This window comes from Xiphophorus hellerii, chromosome 16 (assembly GCF_003331165.1).
Source record: "Xiphophorus hellerii strain 12219 chromosome 16, Xiphophorus_hellerii-4.1, whole genome shotgun sequence".
NCBI lineage: Eukaryota > Metazoa > Chordata > Actinopteri > Cyprinodontiformes > Poeciliidae > Xiphophorus > Xiphophorus hellerii.
Genome location: NC_045687.1, coordinates 18,459,595 through 18,477,129, shown reverse-complemented (window position 1 = coordinate 18,477,129; position 17,535 = coordinate 18,459,595). Strand labels below are relative to the sequence as shown.

Genomic DNA, 17,535 nt, shown 5'->3' with positions numbered 1-17,535 from the left:
TATTTTCTGCAACGACAGCTGAAGCACACAAGTGGTGACCGGCGATGCGTAAAGCATCTGAAGCAATGACGTGTTCTGTTTTAAAATGTCACAACTTTTTTTTTCTGTCTGAAAAGTTTATTTATTGTTTGTTATGCCAGGAAACAGCTGGTTTCCTTTTTAACCCTTGGACGTTGTTGCGCGTCTCTCGGCTCTGCGCTGTTGCTGTGGTTTCTCCATGAATCACTCTCTTAAATGCAGGCATGCTGCGATCCGCCTGGTTCTCAGAGGAGGAAGACGACGTGGGGCGTGTCTGCAGCTGAAGTTTCCGTTTCGTTTCTCAGCAGAGGGAAGACGTTCGCTGTTGATTCGTAAGTTTTCTTTGGTTCTTAAGACTTTTTTGAATTAATGTCAAGTTGTTGTTTTTTTGTAAGGACCACAGATAAGTGAATTGGACCAACGTGTAGGAGGGAAATCATTTTGATAGCTGCCTGAAAACAAAATATCCATCCAGTGGACGTATCTCTGGAAGACTTAACTGTTTTTGAAGTATATTTCGTAATTCTGTTTGGACGGAAAGGGGCGGACCGGTGACAAAAAGAGAGTAAATTACATTTAAGGGTTGATGACAGACAGTAGCAAAGTTAACTAAAGATCTTTTTGATTTGTGGCTTTCAAATATTGTTGGTTGCAAGATAGCGAGTAGAAAAAGAAACTTCCTCAGTTTTTTTTTACTGTTGCTGACGGGCTGCTTAATATGTCGTCACACTGAATTGTTTCAGGTCAACAGACGAATTTTTAACATCACAGAGAGAGAGAGAGAGTAGATTTCAAATTCAAAAATACTTTATTAATACAAGAGGGAAAGTAAATAATTGACTGATTGAAGTTAAAATATAGAGAAAGCCACCTGAACATGTACCAAATACTGTCGTCTGAACATGTTATTTGAAACGGACGTTTCAAATAATTCGTCGCATCACGACTTATTTGAGATTTACCACTTCCTGTGAAAGCAGAGTTCAGTTTCATAAAACGCTTCCGGACCTGGTCTGTGCCAGACCCGCAGAATCTTTAAACAAAACCCGTCTAAAATTACAATTAAAATAAAAAAGTAGAATAGTTTAACTAGAAAATTTCGGAAGAAATTTAGCCGGGGCCTGCCAAGGCGCGCCCGTCGGGCTTGGGCCCGGCGTCGTCACGCCACAAATCGGCGTCGACGCTAAAGAACGCCGCGACGTAATCAGTGGCACGCGGAGAACCGCAAGAACGTTAAGCGAGGCGGACGTGCACCATTCAGTATGATTTAAAATGTTGTCAAGGCTTTTATTTTGGAAGTTTTGTTAAACTTCATTTCAAAGGGCCAAACTAATCCCATGCGTAACAGTCATTGGGTTAAAATAGTTATATAATGCTCAAAACACAAGTAGCTGATGTAAAAATATTCAAGGCTTTTATTTTGAAATGTTTGTTAAGCTTCATTTCAAAGCGCCAAACTAATCCTATGTTTATCAGTGCTTTGGATGAAAACGTCAAATAAAGCCAAAAAGAGCAGTTACGTCATGTAAAAATATTCAAGGCTTTTATTTTGAAATTTTCAGTATGCTTCATTTCAAAGGGCCAAACTAATACCATGTGTAACAGTGCTTTGGATGAAAAAGTCAAATAAAGCCAAAAAGAGCAATTACGTCATGTAAAAATATTCAAGGCTTTTATTTTGAAATTTTCAGTATGCTTCATTTCAAAGGGCCAAACTAATACCATGTGTAACAGTGCTTTGGATGAAAAAGTCAAATAAAGCCAAAAAGAGCAATTACGTCATGTAAAAATATTCAAGGCTTTTATTTTGAAATTTTCAGTATGCTTCATTTCAAAGGGCCAAACTAATACCATGTGTAACAGTGCTTTGGATGAAAAAGTCAAATAAAGCCAAAAAGAGCAATGACCTGATGTAAAAATATTCAAGGCTTTTATTTTGAAATTTTCATCAAGCTTAATTTTAAATTGCCACACTAATCCCATGTGTAACAATTGCTGGGTTAAATCAGTTATATACAGCTCAAAAGAGCAATTTTCTGATGTAAAAATATTCAAGGCTTTTATTTTGAAATTTTTGTTAAGCTTCATTTCAAAGGGCCAAACTAATCCCATGTGTAACAGTTACTGAGTTAAATCAGTTATATAATGCTGAAAAAGCAAGTAGTTGATGTAAAAATATTCAAGGCTTTTATTTTGAAATGTTCAGTATGCTTCATTTCAGAGGGCCAAACTAATACCACGTGTAACAGTGCTTTGGATGAAAAAGTCACATAAAGCCAAAAAAGAGCAATTACGTCATGTAAAAATATTCAGGGCTTTTATTGTGAAATTTTCAAAATGCTTAATTTTAAAGTTCAAAACTAATCCCATGTGTAACAGTTACTGAGTTAAATCAGTTATATACAGCCCATAGCAGCAATTAGTTGTAAAGGCCAGTTCAGTCAACCTCTGTTTCAACTGAGCGGTCCACTATAGATAGAACTACAGCGATGCGTATTCGTAGTCCAAACCAGCAGCCAATAGCCTCTTGAGATCCGTTGCTATGGCAAATAATGGTCTCAGCAGGGTGTGAGCTCTGAGCTCTGAGCTCTCAAACACACAATTGTGTGTTTGAGCAAACACGTTTTACTGACAAAAAGCATTGGAAACAAATCCTTCTTGTTCGGGAACCGTAATACATATTCGAAAAGCGTTTTAAGCGTATGACAGTTCAATATGTCTTCTGCGATAGTCCCGAGATTCATATCTGTACCTCACTCAGAACATTTACAGCGATGAGAGAAAGAAATGTTGTGCCCAGATCTGAACCGAGATCGGCTGTCACTGTAATTTGAGCAAAAATGAGAAAGTTTGGGTCGCTTAGAGGCAAATTGTGGACAAACCGTAACTGGTATCGACGAGCCGTCTTCACTTTCGAAGAGATCACAGACGTATCTACAAAATGAAATTTGAATGGCATTTCTAGGTGAATTTGTGACGACACAGCAAATCCTCAAAAATAGGGTATTTCTAGGATTTTTCCCATTGAGTTATAATGGGGTTTTTTTCGTAGTTTTTTGCGAATTATGTCGCCACGTTAAGGCCAAATCCCACCAGAAGTAATAGCTCCAATGGCGTGAATTTTCTGCACGTTTTGATACCTCATTTGTAGGTGTGCACCCAGCGGTACGAGCCGCATTAACGGTTACGGAAGAAAAATAAAGATTAAAGAGACGCTTCTCTCCGACAATAGTAATAGGTTCCTGCCATTGCTTTGCATGGCAGGCCCCAATTATAGAGACGGTTTATCTATATTTTTAGCTTTGAGAGTTTTTCTTTCTCTGCGCTGCGCTCGGCTCGTATCGGATAAACCAGCAGCCCCTTAAATCCAACCAAATAATACTAATAAAGTCAAGGATAAGGTACATTACTGAAAAAGTAAGTACAAATATACAACATTCAAATTTCAGAGGCATTTTCGATTCAAATCCTGATGGCACATATTTACCTCCATATGTGCCATCCATATCTGGATCTGCCATCAAGGCATTTACTAAACCATTAAACGTTTACAAAAATATTTGCACTAGTATATGATAATTATTTTAAACCATAATAATTTTTTTATTTTAGAAACAAACGTAACCTTGTGAACTAGCCTGCCTTTTTTTTTAAAAAAAGGCGCATATTTTCCGAAAATAAAGAGCAGATCAAATCGCCAGCTTGTCAAACTTAAACAGCAGATATAAAAGTTGCTTAAAAAATAACATTGTGGTGACGTCTTCCCTAAAGGTGTAGTTTTACTTATTTAATTGTAAAATAAACCTCTTTCGTTTTAAAGGGTTAAGTTTTAAACAGACTAAATGTGGAAGCCTGCCTTCAGATTAAACATCTAGGAGAGAAACGTCGCTACAATTATGATATGTAATATAAATCTAAGATCTCGGTCTAATTAAATAAAATATTATGTTAAATACACAGAGCAAAGGAAGTAGGAGGGTTTTAACTACAGACTTGCCATGTAGATGAGGAAAAAATGGAGGAGGAGCTGCACTTTTATTTTTATTTTTTACTTGATCAATCAAATTGAACAGTAAAACGTTATCTATGGTCGGTTAAAATGAACATTCAGCAAATCAAATTTATTCATCGTCTTCCTCAAACTTTTAACATTCTTTTTTTTTTCTCAACAAATTTTACCAGCGTAGTGCGACGCTCATGAAACAGCAAGAGATGCGAGTGTAAAACCTTTATTTTTGGTAAACTGTCTAGCTGTCTGAATATTCAACTACAAAATATATTTGAACAAACAAAATCTGTAAACTCTCAATTTTGTCTTTATCAATCTTTCATTTCACTGTTAAATTCGGTGCGAAAGCAGGTAGAAGGAGACGGCTCAGCTCACAACACATTGTCAAAAAAATCTGCAAGACAATAATAAAAATGTTTGTGGGAGTAATGTCTAGCCATTTGAAAATCGGTTTCATTTAATTACAAGAAAAAAATGATCCCCCCCCCCCCCCCCCTGCCTGATACAGTTTCAATCTTATCTTATCCTAAAGTTGTACTAACTTTATTTTGGACGAATAAAATAAAGGAATCAAGTGCGTCAAGTTGTGCTACCCATGAATATTTGGGTTTTCTGACGAAGGGCGTCGGTGCAAACAGGTTAACAGGTTGGATATGCTGATGATTTCAGAAAGGTTTTTGTTGTTCATAACTGTCCCTTCCTCACATACCTGCTACTCCGATTCCTACTGACCTCTTCTAGTCTGAAGAGGGGACGCTGCAGGTCGCAAACCCACCAAGTAGGCCTGTCACAATAAACAATGAATCCATAAACTGAAACAAGCTCAATAATTTTCATTTCAACATTTTTCCACTCTCTTTCTACCACAAATGGTCTTCAGTCTGATGCTTTGGTCTCAACTCTCCCTTTTTTTTTTGGAAAGACAATTTTGTCTACAGAGACTTCACAACTCATTTTATTTGTTGCTTCTGTTGTTTTATTTATTTATTTTGGATATTAGATTAGATTCCAGTTCCGATGTTTAAATGTTCATCAGAATTTAAAGTTTATTGATCATTGCAAATGTATTCTTGTGTTGTTCTTCCATTATTAACATTTATATTACTTGAAAATTGCCTCAAAACAACAATGTTATCATTTATCGCAATAAGTTCTGGGACAATTTATCGTCTGTATCCGTATCGTAAAAAAAAATCAAAAAATGTCTGCCTACAGGCTTCATACGCCTTCATGAAACACCCTTTCTACTATTTGATGGAATATTATTACATTTTATATTTTATCTTCAGGATGAGGAGCAAAAAGCAGCAGCAATCCCTCAAGTTTTTTTTTTGTTTTTGCTCCCTTACAAGTAATAAATCTAAATGAGAAGTGAAAAAAAAAAAAAAGTCAGACTTATGATGCACTTACAAGTTTTTTCTTTCTCATTTTAATGATGAGATTGTAACACTGTTAAAATGAGGAAAAACTCATTCAGCTGCCTTTGTATTTGATTTGTACAAATGATCCCCTCATCTATGTGTAATATACAGTTCTCATACTGTGCATTGGTGCAAGAACGCATCCTGACTGAACCTTTACAAGAACAAAGCAGTTATTTGGTTCACTGACGGCTGTTTGCAGATAAACCACCAGCCAGTCACAGACAGCAGGTTGGTGGTCCAGACGAGGACCGCCTGCTTTCCAGAGGCGGCAGATATGACAGCAGGATCCAGATGTGTCATGTAAGAGAGAGCTGAGCACGTCTCTGGAACAGGACACAAACCTGCAATGAAATCATTTCATGGTGAAGGTACTGAGTTTTATTCTTTTTATTATTATTATTTCATGCTTGGACCGTACAAATGTTTTTGCTTAATTTTATATTTTTTTACGAGTCATGAACCAAGAAGAGTTTTATTTACGACCAATACCGGTTTTCTTAAGTCTGAAACTTATGAGTTTCTATTTATGAGCAATGGCACACGAAGACCCATATGATTCACTGGACTTAATAAAAATGTAAGTAAAACATGCTGCAGATTTCCTTGAAAGACGTTTGTTTTGAACGGTACAGAGAATAAAGTCGTTTCAAGATGATCACTATTAGGTTTTCAGCCTTAAACAGACTTTAGTTGGGTTTGAACGTGATGCACGAACAGCAAAAAGAGGAAAGAAAATCAGCAAAAGTTTTGTTGTTTTCACAGACGGAAATAATCATGAGAAACCATGATTATTATTATTATTATTATTATTATTATTTTTTATAACAGTAGCAGATAAATGTATGTCTTGTGTCCAGTGTTATACATCACCTTTGATTGTTAAAGACATTATCACATTAAAACGCACCAAAGTGTGAAAACTTGTAAATGTTTTCCTGTTCTGTCCCGACTGAGACAATTGAGTTTATAAAGAAAGAGATGAACCTATGAAAAACATTTCTGTGGTTCTTTTTCTTTCTCTTTGTCTGATGTTACATGTTTTGAAGTTTGAAACTTGAGCCAATATAGAAGAAACTATATGAAAATTTGTTTTATCAGCACTACATTAAAAACCTGACAGTTGCAACAAATGTAGTCTGTCTCATCACAGCGAAACCTAAAATCTTGAAGGCTGAGACAAAAGTTCACCATGGGTATTCACAGTATTTTTTTATTTTTTTTATTTTATGGAATAACTGGTTATGTCTACATTTCCTTCAATTTCTAAACGGTTTCTTTCTCAAGACAGACGGCAGTGAGTAAGAGGAGAAAATGAAGAGAAGGTCTTCGCTACGGTCCGACTCTGGACAGGAAGAACGAAGTTCAGACGCAGAACATAATCTAAGAAAAAGAAAGAGCATCAACTATCACGATGACGATGAAGATTATTATTATTACGAGGAAGACGACTGCTACCGGTCACTAACACACGAAGGTATCCGGTTTTTAAATCAATCCACGCTGCTGAAAGCAAACGTGACTTTTAAGCATTTCAAACCGTATTTTATTGAGAGAGCAAAACGTTTGTATTCGCTTCAATTGCTGAGGAACATCTGAGGAATAAACTGGCTTTTCTGTCTGCAAGATCTAGAACTGTGGCCTGTAAGCTGTGGGGACAAGAAGGGAATGATGGACGTCCAAAAGCTGGCGAGAAGTAAGAACGTCGAGTTTGTGTGAGATGATTAATCGGATCATAACAAGCTAAAGGTAGCGGGGTTTAGTGGAGAAATGCCCGTATTTTTTAGGGGATTTTTCAATGTTATGTCAGCAAATGCATGAGAAAAACATCCTGCTATGTAAATATTAAAAGCAAATTCATTTTTAATTGTTTCTCAACGTCCATCTGTGATGCGTGTACGACTTCGCTCTGCAGGTGAGGAGTGTATCGAGTGTGAGGGCCACATGTTCACCCCGCCTGCCTTTGAGGAGTTTGCAGGAAGAGGCTCAGCTAAAAAATGGAAATTCAGCATATACTCTGATGGAAAACCTCTGCAACATTGGTTTGATGTAATCTAGGTTTTTTTTTTATGAACCTATTTCAATAAAATACTGTTTTTCTCTTCATTTAATGAACATTTTCCCTCATCACAGCAAGGCCTTCTGGACACTGAGGGATACAAAAAATGGACAAAGACGTATAAAGTAAGCGAGTAACACTTGGATGCAAAACTTGTTTTTTTTTTTTTTTCTTCAATAACACTATTATTTTTTCGTCCAACAGAAGAAAGGTAAAACATTTCAGAACAATGGCGCTACACCAGCTCATAATTTAAGACGACTCGACGCTCCAGGAGCAGGAGAGTCAGGAGCAGAAGCTACGGACGACTCTGAGAACGACGATGGGATTCCTTCACGCTTTGGAAGCCGGTTACTGAGGACCGAGGAAGAGAAAGAGAGAAACGACTCAGACCATCCAGAGGAAAAACAAGATGAGAAACCGGATGAAATGGAAGACGACAGGGATGATTACAATAAAGACCTCTGTGCTCCTAAAGGTAATGTCTTCTTCTTCTGTTTTGGATTTCCCCTTCAGGGATTGCCACAGTGAATCATCTGTCTCCATTTAATCCTGTCCTCTGCATCCGAAGGCCTTTACACCAACTAACTTCAAGTCCTGCTTTTTGGTCTTCCTCTGAGCCTCCAACATCAACATCCTGCTACCGGCATAATAATTGTCTCTCCTCTAAACATGGCCAACTCTAAAGTATCTTAACACCAGTCGACCCTCTGATGTTCTCATTCCTGATCCTGTCCATTCTTGTCACTTCTAGAGGAGAACCTCAACATCTTGAGCTCTGCAACATCCAGTGTTTTCCTCAACCTCTTCTCTCTACACCAAGCATCGCTGCGTTGCCATGGACCCTAAAAACTTAAAGTCCTCTACCTTCTTCTCTTCTACTCCCTTCAGCGTTCCACTTGCGCCCGTATCATTTGTGTGCATGTATTCGGTCGTGCTTAAACCGATCTTCGTTCATTTTCCAGCACACGCCTTCACCTCCTTAGCTTTTCCTCTACCTTCGACCTGCTCTGATTGCAGATCGTAATGTCATCTGCGAGCATCGTTATCCTGCCTAACCTCATCAGAGGAAACAAGAAGGGGCTTGGAGTCCAGCCTTGATGCACTCCTACAGCACACCTCACTGCCGTCTAACAGCTCTCCCGAACCACTCTTTGCCACTCCAGACCTCCTCATGCTTTCACAGTTCCTCTCTTTCTCTGAATCTAAGGACACACTGCAGCTCCCTCTGGCCGTCTCTCTACTTCTCCATCAGCGACCTTAAAACGACAAATTCTTTCGAATCATTCAAGCAAAGTCTGTTTCTTCAGTCAGAGTTTGTATCGCTACTCCTGACCAATGATGGATTTCTGAAAACGCCGCCTCTGTTTCAGAACCGGATCCGAGGTTGATCATCTCAACACCTGAAAAACTCGCGTTGCAGATGAACTCCATTGTTCTTCTCGAAAGAATGTCAATGGTAAGATGAGCAGCTGAATTTATCCAATGGTTTTTACATCATCACCCAGGTTTTTGCCTGCTCTCTTGGTTATTGAGGTAAATATCTTCCTCTTTGAAAGATTTCCACTTTAAATGCACCATATATGTAAAGATATGCCTTCTGAGTCAGACTTTCATTGCAGCCCAATGGCAATAATATAGAAATGTCAAGGAAAACGTTAGAAGAAATGGGATAAAAAGCCTTCTTCATCTCCATGAGAAGTCAAAGCTTTGATTGATGAACTAAAATATTCTGACACGAATGGATCAGAGGAAGAGTTGGTTATATTCACACAGAAAGAAGTTTGTTTCTGATATGAAACTAGATGTTATGAAGTACTGATATGCCAGCTGATGTTGGATTGTCATTTTACTCTGTGGAGGTTTTCTGTTAAATCTGGTTTTCTCTTCTGTGTCATTTTAGAGGAGGAGTCGTTGTCAGACCGCCGCTGTGGTACATCAACTCAAAGGTTTATAAGTTTTAATATATCCATATTTTCACAACCTTCTCATTTGAACTTGTTTTAAATCAGAATTTATATGGTTGATTATATCATTTTTCAATCGCGATCAAGAAATGCGTATGAAAAAGAGCATGAAAACAACGAGCCGCGCTTAGCTGGAAACACAGCCAGGAGTTGCGTTATGATGTCGGGATGTGTTTCTGTGTGTGAAGGAGCCAAATCCAGCCGCGCACAATGACAAAAACGTTACAGGCTGTGCAAAGTGAGAGTTCATCTATTAAACTGACTGAAGATTAATACGTAAAATAAAAACTGGGGCGTTAGAAGTGCCTTTGTGAGCCTGCTGCTTTATTATTAAAGTGAATATGATTTCAGATTTCTGTATAATGTTTGTCCAGGTTAACTTAAAAAATGAGCTGTTATTGTTACAGGTTTAATTTTCTAAACTACAGAAAAGTAATTGTTAGGGATGCACAGATATGAACATTTGGGCCGATGTTGATATCCGATATTAATACTGCTGCTATGGCAGCATTTATCAATATTTTTTTTATCCGATTACTCGATTAATTGTCAGAATAATTAACAGATTACTAGATTACTAAAATAGTCATTTACAACAGCCCTACTACACAAACCACAAAGCAGCTGCTAAAAACATTTTAAAAAAACTAGCAAAGCAGCACTGTCTTACCTAAGACACTTTATGCTCACAAACACAGATGCCTCTGTTCCTTATTTAACTTTTACACAAAGTATATATTTGTGGAAAATAATATTTTATTGGCTCTGACTATTTTAGCCAGAAAAGGCCAATTTAAAATGAATTCTCTGCTGTAAAAGACAGTAAAATGGGAGATTTTACCTAATTTGGTATTCACTTCCGTTTTTAACATCTTGAGGTTTTATGGTTTTACGAGATGCTTTGGTGAAGCTAACCGACATTTTCACCATGTCTGATAAACTGTTCCTCCTGCAGAGACACACATTCTCATGTGTTACCTCTGAGGTTCTTAAATTTCTCTCTTTAAACCAAATTTTCTTTCCCGTAGACGATGAGGAAGGAGACGGAGATTCAGAGATGAATTACTATGAAAAGCTCGAGCAACCGGTGGAAAGTGAAACGGCAGACGTGGCCACGAACACTTCTCCCCAACAAGAACCGGTCGAGCAGAAAATCCACAAATTACAGAGTGAGTACACAAACCAAACGCAAGATCAGTGGAAAGACGTTAAAATTTGCGGAACCTACAATATTTCAAGTTTGCAGGGCTTTCTGCTGAAACTTTGACTATGCCTGGTCCGAGCGCATGGGACGACCACACAGATGTGAGCTGCTTGGACGAATTCAAATCACAGACGATGTCAGAGACGAGGTAAATTGTAGGAGTTCATTTACTTCAGTGGTGCCATCTGAACAAATGCGCCCCGGGGTTACAGCTTTCCCCTTTCCTCCCAGAAGCGTCTGCGATTCGGACAGCACTCACATCTCGGAGCAGGTGGAGACCCCAACGTCGGGGGTCTTAACCGGTTCCGATGTGGACACGATGGATCTGGATCAGCTGCAGAGAGAAACTCTAAAAACGCAGCTGGAAGCTGCAAGAGAACAAAGGGAGGCTTCGAGAGTACAGAAGGAATATTACACTTTGAAATTGCGCCTTTTACAAGTTCAGATGAAAGCCGGTCGGTTCAGTTCATCCATGTAGGTTGTGATGCAACTTTAGCAAACTCTGGGAGGGACGAAGCATTTCCTGTTGCAAGAAATTACAAAAAGAGTTGAGAATTTTATCATTGCAGTTTCAAGAGAAGATTTAGATCATCTGTGGAATTAAACTAGGATCCCAGGGAATAAAATAATGTGAATGGACATTAATTTTGAATGGGTATTGTTTTTACATGTAAATAGAGATGTATATAGAGAGGCTATATTTTAAGTTTTCTAAAGTATCTTGTTTTATAGATAACATGACATTTTGCTCACTGTCTTCCTGTTAATTTTAACATAATTATGTTACAAGATGGTTTTCTGACAATGTTGTTTAAAGTTTTCATTTGTCTTGTTTCAAGGTGGAAATAAAAACTGTAGATTACTTAAAATGTTTACATCAGATGTCTGCCGGGACAATTCCCTTATCTTTTCTAAAACAAAGTCAGCCGGTCGTACATGTCAGCACCCAAATAATCCAATAACCTTCACAAATTCATCGCTTTGAAAGGAAAGGTTTCCAACTTTAAAGAAGCCTTTTCAAGAAAAAGCTCCTAAGAAACAGAAAAGCAATTAAAAAAAAAGGAACGTAAAATTATTTTAATATACATTTCATGACATTACAACCGCAAACTGGAGTGGATCGTATTGAGATTTTATTTTTTTTGCGAAAAGCCAACTGTAGAAGAGAAGGACAACCAAACATGGTCGCCAACATTTATCAACGAATGAAAATCTGGAATGTGTTTACTGCATTTTTTTTTTTTACACTCAGCCCCCTTTTGCTCTGATGCTCCAAAAGAAAATCCGGTACCAAGTATCGCCTGCAGAAGTTGTCTTGTAGCTGAAAGTTTCAAACAGTGAAATAAAACTCAGGAAAGCCAAAGACCAATAAGTTTTTATTGCAGGTTGTTGATGCAATCAAAAAAAAAAAATCAACATCCAGCAGTTTATATTTGTACGCTGTTATTTACAGATTATCAGTTGTTTCTAATGAACTCTTCCCTATTCAGCCATTTTCTCTTCATCATCATCATCTTTTTCCATCTCCTCCTCTTCCTGTTCGTCGTCATCTTCATCAAAGTATTTATCCTCGGCGTCTCTGCTGACGATGTCCAGGTTGTCGTAGTCGGGGTTGTCGTCCACCTCGCTGAAACACACAAACACTAAAGTGCTTCATGTTCTAGGGGTGAAATATTTTTACTGAACATTCCAGGAGTTACTTTCACTGATGTGAGCAAATATCCAAATGTTCTTTGAAAATATTCAAATTCAACAACAACAACAAAAAAAGAGTTAAACTACAGTCAAATCCAACAAATTAGCTCCTTTATCAGATTGCAAGTACCTCTTGAAAATGGACAACTTTTAAAAAGCAATTAAATATACCTTTTATACGTTTCCTCATTTAAATTATTTATTGTATGATCTAATTTTAAATGTTTTCATTAACTACAAGTGGAAATCTATCAAACTGATCAGAAATAAAGGCTTAAAAGCATTTATCTGGTGGGCCACCAGGGGGAGCTGTGGAGGCCCTCAGAAAGCTGGAGGGAAAAAAATGCAAAAATAAAAAGACTGACTTCATTGAAATTTTTTAATCATAAAATGTAATCTGTTTTCTGAACTATAAGCAAAAATTTAATTATTTACCATGCTCATTTCTGATTGGCTGCCAGTCAAATTCATCAAACTGCGTTGCTACTCAAGCTAGCATAGCAAGCATGAAACGGGCACGTTTCTGACTAGAAGAAAACTGAAGGAACTGTTCTTTTGCTAAATGAATGTATTGATTATTGAATAGTGAATAAAAGTAAAGGAAAAACTTTCCAAAAGTGGATGTTTCTTTACATATTTTGCTGGATTGTTTGTGGGTTTTCCCCGAACAGAAGCTACGGCTATTTGAGGCGTGATGGCATGAAAAAGTTTGGGAGAGAATTTTATACTGTCGTATTTAGGTTTCACTTCTTTATTATTATTGAATTGTAGAAATAAATTACATTTAGCATTTTATTCTCACTTGTAAATACATTTTTTTTTAAAAAGTAAAACAGTCGCTTTTGGAGAAGTTTCTAGAAGTTTACTGCGCTAACTGTGACTGACCTGTAGTTGAAATCTTTGTCTTTTCCGTCTAGGAATCGCTGATGCATCCGACTGATGAACTCCTCCCTCAGCAGAGCCTTTTCCTCTGCAGTGGGCTCCCATCCCCTCTGCTGGACTCCATCTTCTGTGTAACAAACGTTCAGCAGCCGGATTGAGACGGGAAGCAGAAGACGTAAAAAAAACAAAACAAAAACTCATATTTCTGGGTATTCTTTTAGCAGTTCCTTACCGTCGTCATCTTCGTCCTCCTCTTGGGCGCCGTCTTCTCTGTCCTGCTCCTCCTGCAGGCGGTTCTGGATGAGCCGCTCCTGGTAGGAGTTGAGGAGGAGATTGGCGAGCCCACAGGAGCCGCCGCCTCCTTGTCCCTCCTGCGCACCGTCCAGCATGGCCTCCTGGGAGCGCTCCAAAACCTGGAACATAAATCAAAGCCAGCAGGTTTTGCGAGGCTTCGTGGAAGCTACACACACACACACACACACACACACACCCACACACACACACACATAAATATTGATTTAAGAAAATACGAGTGACCTCTTCATCAGTCAGAAACTGGCCAATATATTGCTCGTACAGCAGCGGCTCCCTCATCCGCATCTGTTCCTCGCTGAAATACTCGCCGTCTGCCAGAAGAGTAGAAGAAGAATAATAAGAGAACCAAATAATCAAGATTTACAACTCCAGTTTATTAGAAATGCTTTAGAGAAACACTTTAAGCAGTGAAAATGATAATTAGTAAGGATTTATTTTATATTTTTAATGATTTACCCAGAATACATAGAAATATTGAAAATCCTCATGATAAATATAAGGAGTTTAATCTGAATGCCTCCATTTTTACTTCATTTCACGTTGGGCTCCCAAATGGACAGAGGCACATACACCTCCAGATTGTGCATTAAGACTGGTCATTTCATCTGTATGTAATTGTCTCTAGACTTTTTTTTTTTTGTTCACTTAGATTTTAAGTGTTGTTAGTGTATGTTTCATATTCTATCCATGAATTGCGGATCAAAATCAGCGTTAAAAATAACTGGTATATTTAGTAAATTACTTTTAACTTATTTGTCTCTGTTAAATAAGGGAGAAAGAAACAACTGTTTCTCAAATACAAAGTTTTTTGTTTTTTTGTATTATTATTCTGCCAAAGTTAAAACCCTGGAAAAATATTGACTTTTAATCATCCCACCATGGTTCTTGATGGATGATACCACCAGTTTTTCCTCCACAGCGGTCCCCATGGTAACCCAGCCCGTACCTTTCTGCAGCGCTCTGAGGGCAGCGTAACGCTGGTTTCTGACTCTGGTCCTGTTGGTGCATCCCGCAGGTCGCGTCTGCACCAGCCAGCTGTAGTGCTGGGCCCTCGGGTCCGAGCTGACGTGGGCGAAAGCAGGAAGGTGCTCAGGCTTCAGGTGGCCCTGATGATGGAAGAAGGTACATCACACCAGAGACATGACATCAGTAAGTTGAGCTCTTTTTTTCTTTTATTTAAATTACTGCTGTTATTTATTTACTGTGTTTTTGTCAGTGAAACAAGAATGACCTCTGCAGGCCTCCTTGAGGTCAGGTTGGACATTTCGGTTTGTTTCATTTGTCCTGAGGATCTGGTGGGATCCTTTGCTGTTTAAAAGCTGCCATTTTTTTTTTTACTACAGTTCATTGTATTTGTACACTGCAACATTTGTACTTTGAGATTTATGTTTCCCTATCTCAATATTTCTGGGTCTTTTTGCATGCCATCTCTCTCTGGTTGATATTGCCTTTAAAGTGGGTCCTAAGTGTCCCAGGGATGAATGTGTGTGAGTCGACCCGAAAACAAAAGCAAAAACTTGGTGCTCACTGATGCTGGTCACCAAACTACAGACACGCTCTGAAAGGCCACAACTCCACGAGCATTGTGAAAACCCAGACTAAAGTTTGTGAATGCTCTCAGGAACAAAAACATAAAAAAACCAGAGACATTCCTAGTGATCAAATGAAATTGAGATATTTGACTATAATGATCACCATTCCACGAGGGAGGCTCGTACGCCTGAAAACAACATCCAAACTGCAGCACAGGAGAGGCTGCATCACGAGAAAGAAACTCGGATCACTAATCAGAGGCAAATTGTCCCAGTCCGATCTTTAAAGCTTTCAAATCTTTCCCCACGTTTCGATTGGCAGCCAGAAGACACATAAGGACACTTCCGCATACAGTAGCTGTGCAAGATCTACTTGTTGTCCCCTCGTTGCTGTCTAGTCTTGTGTCCCGCTGGCACTTACATGGTACCTCTCCAGGAAGACCAGCGGCCTGCTGCGGTACTGATGCAGCAGCTCCTCCCTCCGCTGCCCGAAGGTCAGCTCGGCCTCTCCGATCTGCTGGCTCTTCACGGGGCTCCCGCTCATGGCTACCGACTCTATCATGGCTCCAACGCAGCTGGGCTCTGCCTGTGGTTAGGAAGGCAGTTAGCAGAGAAGCACAAAGAATCCAACCCAAAAATAGACAAATGAGGAAAAACCCATGGAGCCTCACCGAGGGGTCCAGCTGGGCGACCGGCCGGGTATCTGTTCTGTGTTTGGGTATGTAGAGGTCGCATGTCTGTACAGGAGCCGCAGGTTCCTCTGGTAACACCGTTCTCTTTTCGCTCTCACACGGCCTGGGCTGGTCTCTAACGGGAGGGTCGATCTCCCCCCACATAGCTAAACTCCAGCAGGCTTTACCTGAGCAGATAACGCGATGAAATAAACGCTAATTCACTGCGCGTGCTGTGTCGACGCCAAACTTAACGAGTGCGTTTTTAAATATCTACATTCTAACAGTTATTTAATGCTTAAAACACACTACGTTTACATGTTTTGCTAACTGTTTTGGCTGCCATCATAGTCCGTCATGATTATGGTCCCCCCCCTTGTTTGCAAGTGAAATGTTGGTTCCGTTCTCAGCCTGTGGCGTTAGCTTTTGTCGCCATCTAGCGGCGGACCGTTGAACGCCAACCCCAAACTATTAAAAAAGGTGTATGAATTTTCTTTTGCAATCTCATCATTTACTTGGATTTTCTTTTCATTTAATACGGTCTGTAGTTCCTTGTTTATTTACTTTATGTTAATTCGGGTCATTTTCTATGCCATATGCAGCCAGAAAATAACAGTATATTAGAATCTAAAAACTATGTTTAATGAACGGGTGCCCTTACAGTAGAAGATCAGGATTCTGTTACCCATGTGAAGCATATTCAAGAATATTTGGCTAAGATACGTCTGTAAAAACAAGCTGGACAGGGGTTGGTTCCCCTCCTGCATTGTGGCTAGCTTTATCTCCCTCTCAACAGTAGGGGGCGCCGTTGTTGTTGTGGTTTTCCATGAGCTGTGTATTTCACGGCGCAGTCTCAGAATGAGGGCTGCAGTAATTATTACATACTTACACGTACAGTTAGACTCATACATTTCTGCTGCATTTCGATTCAAGTCTCCACCTTGAGGCCAGTACACACACTACAACCAGCAAATCACATGAAAATAATCTGCTACAGATCAGATCAGATCGAAGAGACCAGCTGGTCTTGCTATTTAAACCTTTGGCAGAGAGTACAGAGGTTATGAGATATGTAATGAAAGAAGAAGAAGGAAGAGGGGGCAGGGTGGTGTCAGTTGAGTGTACAGTAAGTAAGTTAGTCAGGGGTGTCACTTCTAATCATCGGACATCAGAACCAAAAGCAGCAATAGAAAGTGCAGAAGTTTTATTCAGTTTGTTGATACTCACTCTTTGATGCTATTTAGATTTTATGAAATAATGCATTTGAAATCATATCTGTGAACTACACATCCAGACTTTGACTTGGCCCGTACGTATCAAGGATTAACCTTTCAGTTGAATTATACAGCTGGCCTTTGATTGGGCAACACGCAAATCCACTTTGATCTAGACAATTTCGTTGTACCTAAGGCTGGTTTTTCAGGTTGTTATCTTACTAGAAACTACAAGTCCTTTGTAGTTTCTCTCTGGTACTGCCCTGTATCTGGTCATGTATCAGATACAGGGCAGTATCTGACACACGATACAGGGCACAATACTGTATCATTTATCGGATGATACACTTATTAGGTACGTGTATCGGACCAGCTTCCTTTCACTTGCTAAAAAAGAGCTGCTGCCACCACCGTGTGTTGCTATGAAGATGGTGTCTTCAGAGCGATGAGCAGTGTTGGTTTTCCCTTAAGGAAACCGTCTTCTGCTTGTTTAGAAGATTTACAGGGGTGGTCATTTCCCGTGCTCATGCTATTATTGTTGACTGCTG

General features: G+C 39.1%; 3 protein-coding genes across 6 annotated transcripts in view; 2 read left to right on the top strand and 1 right to left on the bottom strand.

The window, feature by feature from the left end:
* The first annotated feature begins 84 nt into the window (after positions 1–84).
* LOC116735353 (uncharacterized) lies at positions 85–11,553 on the top strand. 3 transcript variants are annotated; one of them, XM_032587189.1, is made up of 12 exons: positions 85–350; positions 5,651–5,819; positions 6,740–6,925; positions 7,076–7,144; positions 7,364–7,497; positions 7,582–7,632; positions 7,712–7,985; positions 8,881–8,966; positions 9,411–9,456; positions 10,503–10,643; positions 10,721–10,826; positions 10,910–11,553. In XM_032587189.1, the coding sequence occupies exons 3-12, from the start codon at positions 6,763–6,765 to the stop codon at positions 11,154–11,156; spliced, it is 1,317 nt and encodes a 438-aa protein (XP_032443080.1). In that variant the 5' UTR covers positions 85–350; positions 5,651–5,819; positions 6,740–6,762; the 3' UTR covers positions 11,157–11,553. The 3 variants fall into 3 exon arrangements, with proteins under 3 accessions (XP_032443080.1, XP_032443079.1, XP_032443081.1); XM_032587188.1 differs by having other exon boundaries at positions 6,736–6,925; XM_032587190.1 differs by lacking the exons at positions 85–350; positions 5,651–5,819 and having other exon boundaries at positions 6,871–6,925; positions 7,076–7,197.
* Positions 11,554–12,035: 482 nt separating this feature from the next.
* On the bottom strand, positions 12,036–16,151 carry ccdc97 (coiled-coil domain containing 97). Its single transcript, XM_032587192.1, has 7 exons — positions 15,774–16,151; positions 15,524–15,688; positions 14,517–14,676; positions 13,793–13,881; positions 13,488–13,668; positions 13,259–13,382; positions 12,036–12,305 (listed from the first exon to the last, which is right to left on the bottom strand). The coding sequence occupies exons 1-7, from the start codon at positions 15,936–15,938 to the stop codon at positions 12,161–12,163; spliced, it is 1,029 nt and encodes a 342-aa protein (XP_032443083.1). The 5' UTR covers positions 15,939–16,151; the 3' UTR covers positions 12,036–12,160.
* The window catches only part of LOC116735351 (myocardin-related transcription factor A-like), a 36,814-nt gene continuing 33,896 nt past the window's right edge, over positions 14,618–17,535 (top strand). For both annotated transcript variants that reach the window (XM_032587181.1, XM_032587178.1), the window contains exon 1: positions 14,618–14,719. The gene's annotated coding sequence lies outside the window, so the exon portion shown is untranslated. The remainder of the gene's footprint in view (positions 14,720–17,535) is intronic.